This window comes from Trichoplusia ni, chromosome 2 (genome assembly GCF_003590095.1).
Source record: "Trichoplusia ni isolate ovarian cell line Hi5 chromosome 2, tn1, whole genome shotgun sequence".
In the NCBI taxonomy this organism is placed as follows: domain Eukaryota; kingdom Metazoa; phylum Arthropoda; class Insecta; order Lepidoptera; family Noctuidae; genus Trichoplusia; species Trichoplusia ni.
In genome coordinates this window covers 2,680,938-2,693,396 of record NC_039479.1, presented here as the reverse complement: position 1 = coordinate 2,693,396, position 12,459 = coordinate 2,680,938, and the positions used below count along the sequence as shown (strand labels likewise).

Sequence of the window (12,459 nt, the reverse complement as noted above, 5' to 3'; positions counted from 1 at the left end):
TTGTCGAAGGAGGTGGAATTAAACAAGCCAAACGGTTTAATACGCATATTTATGTACATACAGACTGAGAATGTTTCATGTTACAAATTGAAAACAAATAATTTATTCTTACATGAATAAAAATGCATTATTTACAAGACGTATCTTGCGTACGTAAGTAATTTCTCTTAATTACGGGTATTACACTAATATTTACAGTTACTCGAGTATTTAGGTATATGTACAGTCGGCAGCGTAACAACGTACCGTATACAGGTAACGCTGACTGTACCGCAACGGGAGTATTTGGAAGTATATCGATATAACACATTGAGCTTGACAATTTAAATTATCTCAAAAGCTACAATAAAGCAGGCATTAACATCTACAGACGCTGGGATACGAATATCTTTTTAAAAATGGTCTATATGACCAGTCTGGTTTCTACCTGCTTCTGATGTAAAAAAAATTGTTTTGTAAATACTATACTAAAACGTTTACAACTGAGTTTTAACAAACCACAAGATGTTTGGAAACTTATAAATACGTAACTGAATGGACAAACTGAGAAAATGAAAACTGGACTCGAATCATACTTTAAGGGTATAAAATCTTTCAATAACTCCACCCCAATATTCATATACAACTTTAATCAAATCTATTGAAAATGAAGCAGAGTTAATAGCGTTGATTATAATAATAGAATCATCTGGGCAATACAGAGGTCGCCACTGAGCAAAGAACCAGACATCTTGTCGTTAAACATTTACATTTTGAAACCAAAATTGCTTAATAGATACAATGATTACCACATTTAGGATAACAATAATAGACTCACGTAATTTACAACACTAAAATAAACACATACAATTTTATAACTACATGGAAAAATACGTGATTAAATGAATAAAATATATTTAGCCGTATTACTATAATTTGGCAACATTATCTATATCCGAAGCCGATTTGCAAATATAGCTCTCGTTTTAAATATATCGATTACAGCAATTTTATCACAGTCTGTAAATATACGCGTTCATTTTACTTTAAACCTAGGAAGCTGACTATATTTGTTAAATGTTTTACGTTTCAACGTGCATTGTTTTGCAATCTAAAAAAAATAGCATCTCTTAGTAATTTGTATTAAAAGTTTAGTGGATGTAAAATTATTGAAATGCATAAATGTCTTTTGTGTCTTACTCACACATCTGTGTTACTACGATGTATCGCGCACAACTCCGCTCTCGATACGCTGACTAGACTCGGTTCGCGACCGCTGTACGCGCCGACACATCCCACACAGCTCTTAATATTTACAATGTTAAGGATACAGCCTCTTACGCTTCTTAGTGCCGTCACTTAGGCAATATCTGCGTTATATACAAAAGTTTGCAAGACTGATAAAATTATGACTTAAATTTTATTTTAATTCGAGCAGAATCGCAGTCGCTCTTGACTAACCACTTAAATTATTGGTAAATTTACTGTCATATACAATAACGAAAATGTGAATGACTAAATGTTGAGCCAACAACAAAAACCTATTGGAAGAAAATAAGTCAAATGACAGTCTTGCAATAAAAAAAAAACAATATAAATAAAACCATATTCCGTCAACTTAAAATGCTCATACAATGTCCATTATTAAAAAAATAACAAAAATTAAAATAAATTACATTTTCGTAATTGTCGGTACAAAATATTGTCACGTGAAATAGGAAGATGGAAGCAAATTCTTTTGGAACGCACGCTCTTGATAAAGAACATACGAATTTAGCCCTAACAGCCCTAAAGACGCAATTGGGGTTGCTAATTAGAAAAGGATAGGCTTTTGAAGTTAGTACTGTTTACGCTTTTATATTTGGAAGTTATTACGTGTACGTACGTCTAAATACGTGAATACCAAATTACAAATTATATTATTATGTTAAATTTGTAACGTAAGTATTTATCAGGTATTATATAAAAACAACGACACAAGAAAAATATAGAGAAATTCATGAACGTTCATAGTATGTCGAAAGCTAAGCTAGTAGTATAGAAAAGGGCTTAGTACCAGCTAAGGACCATGTGAAGAACAAGAAATTGCAAGACAAGTGTAAAACTATACCTTTCAATTGGTATTACAATATTAATTTTTAATTGCGAATTTAATTATGTAAGAAAATAAGTGCAGTTGTGAGTGACTATAATGTTTCGATCATTTTGTCTTATACTTTTAATTATTAATATACATAGACGTTATAACGTGTAATTTTAACCGTTAAATAAGATTTCGTGCACAAACTGCATTTAAAGATGTGTAAGGGAATATTTTTTGAATTATCAATGAGTAAATTTGTAAGATATATAAGTATATCTAGAAAAATTAAGATATCTTTGAAAACCTGACTCTTCGGATTACTTATGCTCTCAATACTGTAGACAACATCAAAGTTGTCACAAAACAAGTTCCTGAACAAAATCTCTTATTTTCTGTTACTGTCAATTTCAAACTTTTAACTGTGTCACGATAGATGGCGCTAAACCACGTCATCAACAAAATTGGCTGTTTGTTCAACGACTTGTACCTGTTTCGTTCGTTATGATACCTGATTAAAGCGTGACGAGGTCGGTGATATCTCCGCTGGGCGGGACCGTGGAGGGCCTGAAGAACTGGCAGAGCGAGTCGTAGAGTGCGATGCGCTTGGCCCGCGCGGCCCAGTCGGCGGCGGCCGCGCGCTCGCCCGACAGCTCGTCGTCCTGGCCCACGTCCCACGTGTCGGGCGTGGGCTCCGTAACTTCTTCATACGGCTGCGTTGGTTCCGGCGCGTTGTCGTCCGCGCCGAGTACCTGGTAATAGAGATTGATGATTAATGTCGTTCGGATTGATTCTCTCTAGTCATGAGCCGAGATTAGACCGCGCAGGATATAATGTTGTCGTTAGCAACCGCAGGTGCACTGTCTCTCTTATAGCAACCCGACCCGACTGGAAAAAGACTAGAGGAAGAGACATCGCAGCGCTTATATTCATGTCGAAGACGCACACATCATTCGACCTCCTTAGACTTAACAGTTCTGTCTTAGCACTACGATATGTTAACTTCGATATTTAGTAAAAACGCAACATTTTTTGTTTATTTTCGTATAGTACCGTGTTACCCATACCTGTGCGAGTGCATGTGCGAGGTCGGCGGGCGCGGGCTGCGTGTGTCGGCGGCGGGCGAGCGCGCGCGTGCGGCGCGGGGACAGGGCCACCGCGCTGCACTCCTCGGGGCCCGGGCCCGCGAACAGGACCGTGGCCAGCTTCTGGAAGCGGCTCACCTGGGACACCACACATACTTTCATATAGACTGTCATTTGCGTCGCTGTAGTCAACTAGACGCATCGCAACAGAAAGGGACATGTACCTAATTTGCTTTTGAAGCTGTAGATTTTTTTCTGTCACCCTAAAGTAATGTCAAATTCAAAAGGCGCCTTTCAAAAGATTAAGTTAAAATGGAATGTTGAACATGAGCACTTTTTAAATGTTGCAAATACAATGGAAAGCACCCTGACTAGCACACTCCATACCGCTTATAAATACTCTTCCTATGAAAGAAAATTGCGGAAAAAACTTTCCTGTAGCTATTATTTCGTATAACTGCACCTACCTGTATAGGGCAGGTGTGATCGAGTACACTATACAGGTCGTTCCTGAGGTAGTGCAGCGCGGCAGCGGCGGCGGCGGGGTCGGGGTCCTCCCGGGCCCGGGCCGCGAGGGCCGCGTAGCAGGCCTCGCGCAGGGCCGCGCGGGCCGCGGCCCGGGCCCCCGGCAGCGAGGCGCGGCGCAGGCGCAGCGCCCACAGGTCGTCCAGCCGCACGCGCGGACTGCTCTGGTTGCCCGGATTGCCACCGAATAGGTAGTGGATCTGAACATACACGAACACTTAGTACACCAGTACGTAACTTTAAAAGAAAATATCGTATTTTAAAATATGGAGTGATAAAATCATATAACTATTGCTATTTATTTGATCTAAACTCGTATTGCCAGACAAAAGCTTTTCTTTTTTCACATGTCCTGGTAAACCCAACCATCATAACAACTTCTTCACTTCAAAAACGAATACTCAACAGCACATTCTATAATATCTCATCCCATTAAATAACCGTACCTTTTTAACGGGATCGTAGACGAGTTGGTGTGCGAAACGCGGCCGCGGCTCGTTGGGCCCGATGCTGTCGTTGCGGTACACGCAGGTCCACGTCAGCCGCCGCAGAGAGAACACCCACAGAGTGTTGTACACGCGCTTGTCCTTCTCTTTACTCATGCCCTGAACAACACGTGACAAAGTAGGTATATTATGATGTAAAATCAACTTTGTTTTAATGTGGTAAAGTTTAATGGGACAATATGTTCGTCAAGTTTTACGGGAAATATGATGATTTTTTGAAAAGACTGATAGTCTTCGGTTTTATCAACATGTGATGCCATTTTTAAACTGCACACAAGAACCAAAGATAATCGCGCTAGTAACTTCTTAACGGGACATATTACAAATATTTGAGCGAGTTCTTTTTGTATGTGTTCAAGTAATTGTACTTATTTTGCAATTTTACATATTGAATTGAATGTTTGTGAAAGGGTTACATTCCATAATGTGTTCCATAACCTGACTAAAAACAAAACAAGGAAAAACTGTGTTTAAGACCCAGTCATAGGACCCAATATCAATTGCAGCGCTACTCACGGACAGTACAAACAGCTCATCAGTATCGGGGTCGATGGTGGCCCGCTGCGTGAAGCCGGCGGCGGGCGGCGGCGGCGCGGCCGAGCCCCGGCAGAGGGCCCCGCACGTGCCCGACCCCACGTCCCACCACCACAGGTCCACCAGGTGCTCCTTGTTGCGCTGCCCCGCGAACATGTACAGCCGACGCTGGATCTGAGGGAGGTTACGGACTATCAAAAATGTTTTCATCAGTTAAGATCATTTTTAGTTCATTGGTTGAAACCAAATAAATATAATTTTACCCCAAAACACTCCTTTTTTAGAAGAAAGTTTGACAGTTAGCAGTGAGAAAAACCTCGTTGCATTGCAAGTCACTTTAAAATATCTATTTAACATGGCTATGAACAAAAAAAGCTTACTGACTTAAGTTTAAAAAAAAAGGAAACACAAAAGTGTCATAAATTCAACTTAGTACCGAAGGACAACATTTTCTGGTCTTTAGAATCAACGATATAATTCGTTGTTTTTATAACATATTTCTACACTAAGTCTAAATGTACGGATTACCCGAGTTAGTGTATGCTTACAGGATGGAACAGCATGGAGTGCGAGACCCTCGCCTGCGGCGCGTCCAGCTCGTGCTTGTCGCTGAGCACCAGCTGCCACGTGTTGGTCGAGATGTAGTACGCGTACAGCCCCGAGTACTGCGGACTCACCACCTCCTCGCTAAAGGACATAGCATATACACGGTTATTGCTTGTATGTAGGAGATCTGATGAGGGATTCAAGAAAATAGGAAACTTTCAAAGCCCCAAATCATAAGCTTGTGAAGCGTTCGCGATGAATGGCTGGAGGGAGGCCAGTGGTAAATGGTTTTTCTTGATTTGGTATCGATCGCCACATTGGAGGTAAACTCTAGACCTTTTCAAGGGAAATTACGCTATTTCCCCATATTTACTCGTGCAAAACCAATCTCTCTCTTTATGTCGGTACCTCATATGTGAGGATAGCGGTCAGCATCAGAGCAACATTTGGCGCGTATTATCTGCATCGACAGGTCCAAACGTCGGCAAAAAAAAAATCATTTCCAAAATTTTTCAATTTTGTGTACTTACGTATTGGATGGCAACACTCGACCGCCGAAGACATATATCGTCTGCGTGTCAGCATCGATGCACATCTGATGGTCGAACACGAGGCGCGGCCCGCCCGCCGCCGCCGTGTCGCTGCAGATCAGCGTCCACTCCCCCGACGGCACGTCGTACATGTATAGGTCGCTCTTGAATGATTAACAATAATACCAGGTTTTTAATTTCGGATGGGAGATTATCAAATGAATACCCTCGCTTTTGGTTGAACTGAACGCAGAGTCACTGTTACTGACTAAAATACTCCGATGTTCCTTCCTTTGCCTTTTGTAGCAGGGGAACGGTTATTCTTTTGGGATAATCCCGCTGCCCCGGCAGCAATAATACCAGCATATAAATGTCCAACTCCTAGACAAAGGCCTATTCCCATATATCGAAGGCCAATGTAAACTTTCCGTTATATTACAGGTGTATTAATGGACTTGCTACTTCCAAATGTAGTCAAGACTGTACTGTGTTTGTCACAAATTGTTTTTATATTACTCTCCAATGAATACTTACGTTCATATTACTGGGTATCCGCTGAGCATTATCGAGGTACCTGTCGAACATAACAGAAAATTAAAAAACAAGTTTAGTACAAAATGTCAGATTACATCAAAATGAATACAATTTCGGTCTAGTAACTAAACATTAAAAACATATATAAGAATATTTACTTACTAACCCAATATGGATGTAACTGGTCCAAAAAGAAAGGATTTTTTATTTAATTTCAAGTTCAATAAAAACTTAGTTATAAATTACAAAAATATATAAAACTTACCGTCCCAAGGTGAATAGTCGTCGATGCACTGGGTCGAAGACCATCTTGTGGCAGGAGCGGGGCGTGGGGCCGCCCACCAGGCCGCTGTGGTGACACAGCAGCGTCCAGCGCTCGCTCGTAGTGCAGAAGGACCACAGGTCGTCCAGGTCCTCAGAGCCGTTCCAGCCGCCGAACAAATATAATGTACCTACGTGAGGAGAGGAGTACCTTGTTAATTTATGTAGAAGGTATTTGTCCGGGAGTGGATAAATATGTTTGTAATATATTTTAGGAGTTCGAAGCAAACCGAAAAAAAAAATCAGTCCTTTGGAGAATATTAGCTCTAAATACACGCTGTTTCGTCTTTGTTACGCGATCAATAATCAATACTATTATTCCTACTTTATTTTCCTATATCAAACATTTTCTCATTAGCGCCATCTATCTTTATCCCTGCAAAGTAAAGCTTAGAAGTGAGAGTAGAATATTCCAAAAGAAGTTAGTATACGTACTAGTAGTGGAGTCGACGACCAGCTGGTGTCCGCCGCGCGGGCCGGGCTTGGTGCAGCACACGCTGGCGCTGCAGATCGGGTCACATATGTCGGTAGGGTCCACGCCATTTATAGGCGCCTCCTGGGCAAATAATATTAAGAATCAGTGAATAAAGTATATTTTAAAAGAGACGTCCGCATAATTTACATTCAAGTCATATGCACAAAGACAACCAGAGGCACGTCACGCTCACGTTTGACGTAGTGACTTCAACTTCAACCACTTGGCTAGAGTGATATTAAGATGACAGACACAATAATAATGTAAACAATATTTATGAAACATAAGCAAGTTTAAGTTATTTAACATAGATTATTCAGCTGGGTATGTTAAATATTAACACTGGTATTGCATAAGATGCAAAACCAACGAAGGTACTCCAATTTTTTAATCATTCAAATATGAGCTACAATATCTCAGTCATAAGATACAATATAATGCTGAGTATTTTGTCAATCCTGTCCATGTCAGCACATAATTACCGCGGTGTCAGGTCTCGGGTCCCTGTCGGAGCACAGCAGGTCGTGTTGCCTGGCGGGCGGCGGCGGCGGCGCCTCCCCGCTCCACAGGCGGTCCTCCACCTGCGCCGAGCACGCCGACATCTGCCGCCAGCCCGGCGAGTACGGCTGCCATGACATGTACCAGTCCAGCTCGCCGTCTATAGCACACAACGAAATCATTCAATCATTATAAATAAGAATTAAAAAATATATATATTGTAAAAAGAGAACAGCTGTTTTGTAGTTTGATAGATCTTTTTGTATGTTACCCCTTGTAATATAGATTTTCAATAAAAAAAAAACATTCCACTTTATCAATATGTAAGAAATCACTAAATTTGAAAAGACCATTGGTTTTATTTACACCAACATTTAGATTAAACAAAAATAAAACAGTCAAAAACCTACCAGCTACAGCTTCATCAAATATTTCTTCAGCTTTTTTGTAATCGGCATTTTCGACGAGTGCGTTCCACAGCCTGGCTTGGACGGGTCCTTCGAGCCGCACGCCGCTCTCCCGCGACAGCGCTTCAAACGCGTCCTTATAGCGACGCCGACGCAAATGCTTCAGTAACATACGCACCGCCTCTTCTTCCTTACGCTAAAAACACGTGTTGTTTATTTATTGTGTTTGTACAACAAACAATAAAGTGTGGTGTATTTATGACTGGATGTTATCTCAGATAGTGACTATGTTAAGTCATAAACATGATCATACAATGGGAGATACTACTTGCAATCAGGGACCATTTTAGCTTACACTTTTCCTATTTGTTCCAATCATTTTACTCAATGGATGAATTATTAACGAAAATAGCCTAATAATCATATTAGTGCAGTATGAGATGACATGTTTATTTTGTTTTTTTTCTGAAGATAAACTATGTCTTTATAGATGGCATAACCATTTCGCCTCCCAAGGATGTTTCAAAAATAATTCTTTGTTCATGTAGAGGTAATTGTTCTTGCATGATTATTAAACATTTATGTTTTAGATAATGTATATTATTATTAGGATGTATCTGGTAGAGAAAGTCATAATATTATTCTATTTTGTACTTACACATATAATAATAATTCATACTCTCACTGAATATACCAACAGGAGTACAAGACAACTAAGAAAAAATGAATGAAAAATTATGCTTAATTTTATCCTTACTTTCCAGACCTATTAAATATACTTCATCTGGTTAGGTACTAGATAAATTTGTAGAGATTTATTTACAATTTTAGGTACTTTAAAAGGTAAACAATCATGATGTTACTTGCATAAAAAACAAATTTTATTATTTATTTAAGTGTTATATTTGATTTGGTAATCTTTATTGTTGTTTTACATTGGGTTTTAGTTATTTTATTTCAAACAAAGTTTAAAAAAAAAAAGACATTACAACACACCAAGTTTGTTTACTTCTATTTAAGTATCTAATGAAATGGAGACAAAGAACACTTGTTTACTCTGATAATTTATAATCAACATTCAAAACAGATATGAAAACAAAATCTAACTTTTGCTACTGCAATAATTTTTGAGACTAAAACTAAAGTTCAGTCTAGCTGTAACCATAGCAACGGAACTAACATTGAAACACCAGTTTACTATAACCATCATTATTAATAAGTAGGTATGCATTTCTTTTTAACTGTTCTGGTAAAAGTACTAAGTAGTAAACAAATAACTTACTAAATTAATGGTCTCCAAGGCATTACTGATGAACTCCTCCTGGTTCTTGCCTTGCAGCTCCACATACCAGATGGTGTAGTTGTAGGCGGGCCCCCATGACTGCTGGGGCACTATTTTAATGTAGCGCACGGGCAGGTACAGGCCCTCCTGGGTCCTGTATCTAAGTCTGAATGTCTCAGGTGCACTGTCTTTTTTGAGACCCCTGTAATTTAGGCATTTAGTATTATTGGCACTTGTCATTACATCAAGATCATCTACCTACATAGAGTATTCAGTGAAAAAATGAAGAAAAAATATAAGGTTGCAATTTGCATAACACCCAAAACAAATATTTTATTTTTCAGAATATATTATACTTAATAGATACCAATCATAAAGTTAGTTTCTAAGTGACCTTCATGTTACAAAGGTGACTATAATGTGACCCTAAGAACACATACCAAGTATTTAGAGTAGGCGTACAGAATGTAGGTGGATAAAATTCATATATTTGAAGGTTTTATTTAAGATTCATTCTTGAATCTTGTTTTAAAGGACAGTTTCTACAACTTAACACTAATATGTACTTGTAATTTGACAATAATATTAACTTTTGTGAGAATGTAAACAAAATGTATACATAGGTATGGTGTACATATAGTTTTACACAATATGGTAATTGACTAGCTTTCTTGGAGAGTACAATCACTGAGTACCAAGATAAGGGATACTGTGACATCTATTAATATAAATCTATTAGTAGGAGCCGGGGTTCACAACCTTGTTTACATATTCACAATCAGTAACCTGCAACCTACCACAACATGCAACAAATATGGAATTATAGAAATATGTCAAACTACTACTTACGCAGTCAATAACAAGGATAAGTTGTTTTCATCCGTCCCTCCCAAAATTTGAAATTTCTTAAGGTCACTGACATGGGACTTCAGGAACTTTCCGAATTTTATAGATTCCACAATAGATGGCGATTTTAATTTCAACATGATGAACTGTGAAGGCGTTGTACTGTCTGTGAACCATCGCGATAGTTGGTCTGTTGGGTTATTTACCATGATATTTCTGAAATGTTACATTGCCTAATTAAAAACACATTATACACGATTTATCTCAGTAAATTGTAAGTAAAACACAAAACCGCAACTTCAATTAAAAATAACACGGTATGAAGTTAAATTCTTAACAATAATTAGGAATAAATATCACACACCGGGATTTTTTTCAAGAATAACAAAATATAAAATCCACAAAACACACTGAAACATGCACGTACTCTGGTATATAGTTTGCGGAGTAACTTGAATATTTGTGTATAGTGTAGCACAGTTTAACAGTTTCATATTTATCATCCATTTTGATGTAATTTAATACCAAAATAGCTGCAATGGATTTTTTGTTATTATTTCAGGACTACGGCTGATTGACTTTGACATAAACAGACAATGTTGCCATACTTGCCATACTCCGTTGATTTAAAACAATCGATCATTTATCGATTTTCAATCAATCATAGTTCAATATCGTCTCAAATAATGAAATTTTAGCGACCAAACATTGTAATCGTTCGATTTATTGCATAATTTCAAATGACTGAGCAATAACTCCTAAAATTTGTGACAAAAGGAAAACAAATCAAACAAATGTAATCAACTAATTACGAATTAGTCTGATGCGATAATTACTTTGTCGATTTATAAATTTGACCTTCACCTATTCATTTTACAGATTCTGCTTAACCTGTGATTTATAAAAACAAAAGACATGGTAGGTATAAAAGTAGTTGAACTGTTTGATAACATAGTTAAACGTAGTGATTACATTATAGTAGTTGGACGTTACATAAAGTTGGGGTTTCGCAATTACAAGTGAATTGTGTGATTCATTTGTATTTACAACATGAAGAAATATTTACTATATGTTACATACTATTTAGCGTTCCTTTTTACAAATGGTATGGAAATTGACGAAAAGTGTAATTTTTTAGACACTAAATTACAGCCAAACACTTTTAGACTTTTGAGTAGAACAATAGTACCCGAGCTTGGTGGGAAGATGAAAGGAGACTCGGGCAAAATAGGAGTTATTGGCGGTTCAATTGAATATACGGGAGCGCCTTATTTTTCAGCCATAACAGCTTTAAAGGTATGTAAAAGTACTAATAAACATTAAAATGGTCAATGAACTTTTAATTGTCTCCATAACAATATAATGATACATTAAATTTTTGCTTTTAGGTCGGAGCCGATTTGGTGTACGTAATAACTACGGATACTGCCGCTCCAGTCATTAAGGCTTACAGTCCTGATCTTATCGTTTACCCGTTTTTGAGTGCTAAATATTCTTCGAGAATAAGATCGTTGCTTCCAAAAATGGATGCTATTATTATCGGTCCTGGTTTAGGGAGAGAAAGTGATACATTACATTTGATTTACGACATAATTCAGGACTGTAAAAGCTTGGGAAAACCTTTGGTAATAGACGCTGATGGACTTTTTGCAATCACAAAAAATATATCGATATTAAAGGATTATCCTTGTCCAGGAGCGATTATGACACCAAATTCACGAGAAGCTACTAGATTAATGGAAGCTGTATCAAAAAATGATACTAACTGGTATAGTTACTGGGGAAAATGCGTATCGGTCTTGGTAAAAGGTGAAAAGGATCATCTTTTTGCGAATACACCTTCTTATAGTTGGGCCGCAACTGGTGGAGGTTCTGGCCGAAGAGTTGGTGGACAAGGAGACATATTATCCGGAGCTTTAGGAACATTTTATAACTGGGCATTAAAGAGTGACCTTTGTAAGAATGAAAGCCACCCGCAACTAGCCCAAAGCGTCGCCGCATACGCTGCTGCTAAAATAACGAGATTGACTAATTATAAAGCCTACGCTCGTAATGGTCGAGGCATGTTAGCGTCAGATATGATCAACGAAATTCATTCAGCATTCGATTCGACATTCTTTTGGATTTAGGGATTAGATAGCTATAAGGATTTTTTATACAATGAAATAACAGCAACGAAACAACAAAAAAATGCATTTAAATACATCGTGAAAGTTTTATATCGTTTTTTATTGTTCCAAACAATCTAAAAACTTGGCATAAAGTTTAGCACATACTAAAAATGTCAATAGTAAATGTGATTCCCTAAAAC

General features: G+C 38.0%; 2 protein-coding genes across 3 annotated transcripts; one reads left to right on the top strand and one right to left on the bottom strand.

The window, feature by feature from the left end:
- Window positions 1–30: 30 nt before the first annotated feature.
- LOC113503362 (muskelin) lies at window positions 31–10,727 on the bottom strand. 2 transcript variants are annotated; one of them, XM_026885261.1, is made up of 15 exons: window positions 10,576–10,727; window positions 10,152–10,364; window positions 9,303–9,504; window positions 8,024–8,216; window positions 7,598–7,773; window positions 7,076–7,196; window positions 6,585–6,771; window positions 6,320–6,359; window positions 5,786–5,949; window positions 5,258–5,396; window positions 4,692–4,883; window positions 4,116–4,274; window positions 3,612–3,869; window positions 3,127–3,282; window positions 31–2,811 (listed from the first exon to the last, which is right to left on the bottom strand). In XM_026885261.1, exons 1-15 carry the CDS (start codon window positions 10,653–10,655, stop codon window positions 2,575–2,577), a joined length of 2,517 nt encoding a protein of 838 aa, XP_026741062.1. In that variant the 5' UTR covers window positions 10,656–10,727; the 3' UTR covers window positions 31–2,574. The 2 variants fall into 2 exon arrangements, with proteins under 2 accessions (XP_026741062.1, XP_026741071.1); XM_026885270.1 differs by having other exon boundaries at window positions 10,513–10,577.
- Window positions 10,728–11,064: 337 nt separating this feature from the next.
- Window positions 11,065–12,367, top strand: LOC113503337 (ATP-dependent (S)-NAD(P)H-hydrate dehydratase-like). The gene is made up of 2 exons (XM_026885207.1): window positions 11,065–11,444; window positions 11,537–12,367. Exons 1-2 carry the CDS (start codon window positions 11,199–11,201, stop codon window positions 12,275–12,277), a joined length of 987 nt encoding a protein of 328 aa, XP_026741008.1. The 5' UTR covers window positions 11,065–11,198; the 3' UTR covers window positions 12,278–12,367.
- Window positions 12,368–12,459: the final 92 nt, after the last annotated feature.

Bases quoted from the DNA above. Each gene is read 5' to 3' on its own strand.
- LOC113503362 (XM_026885261.1), bottom strand. From the start codon at position 10,655: ATGGATGATAAATATGAAACTGTTAAACTGTGCTACACTATACACAAA. The intron at 6,360-6,584 runs GTAAGTTTTATA...TATGTTCGACAG, and splicing joins CGACTATTCACCTTGGGACG to GTACCTCGATAATGCTCAGC. The intron at 4,884-5,257 runs GTAAGCATACAC...AACCTCCCTCAG, and splicing joins ACTCCATGCTGTTCCATCCT to ATCCAGCGTCGGCTGTACAT.
- LOC113503337 (XM_026885207.1), top strand. From the start codon at position 11,199: ATGAAGAAATATTTACTATATGTTACATACTATTTAGCGTTCCTTTTT. The intron at 11,445-11,536 runs GTATGTAAAAGT...TTTTGCTTTTAG, and splicing joins CAGCCATAACAGCTTTAAAG to GTCGGAGCCGATTTGGTGTA.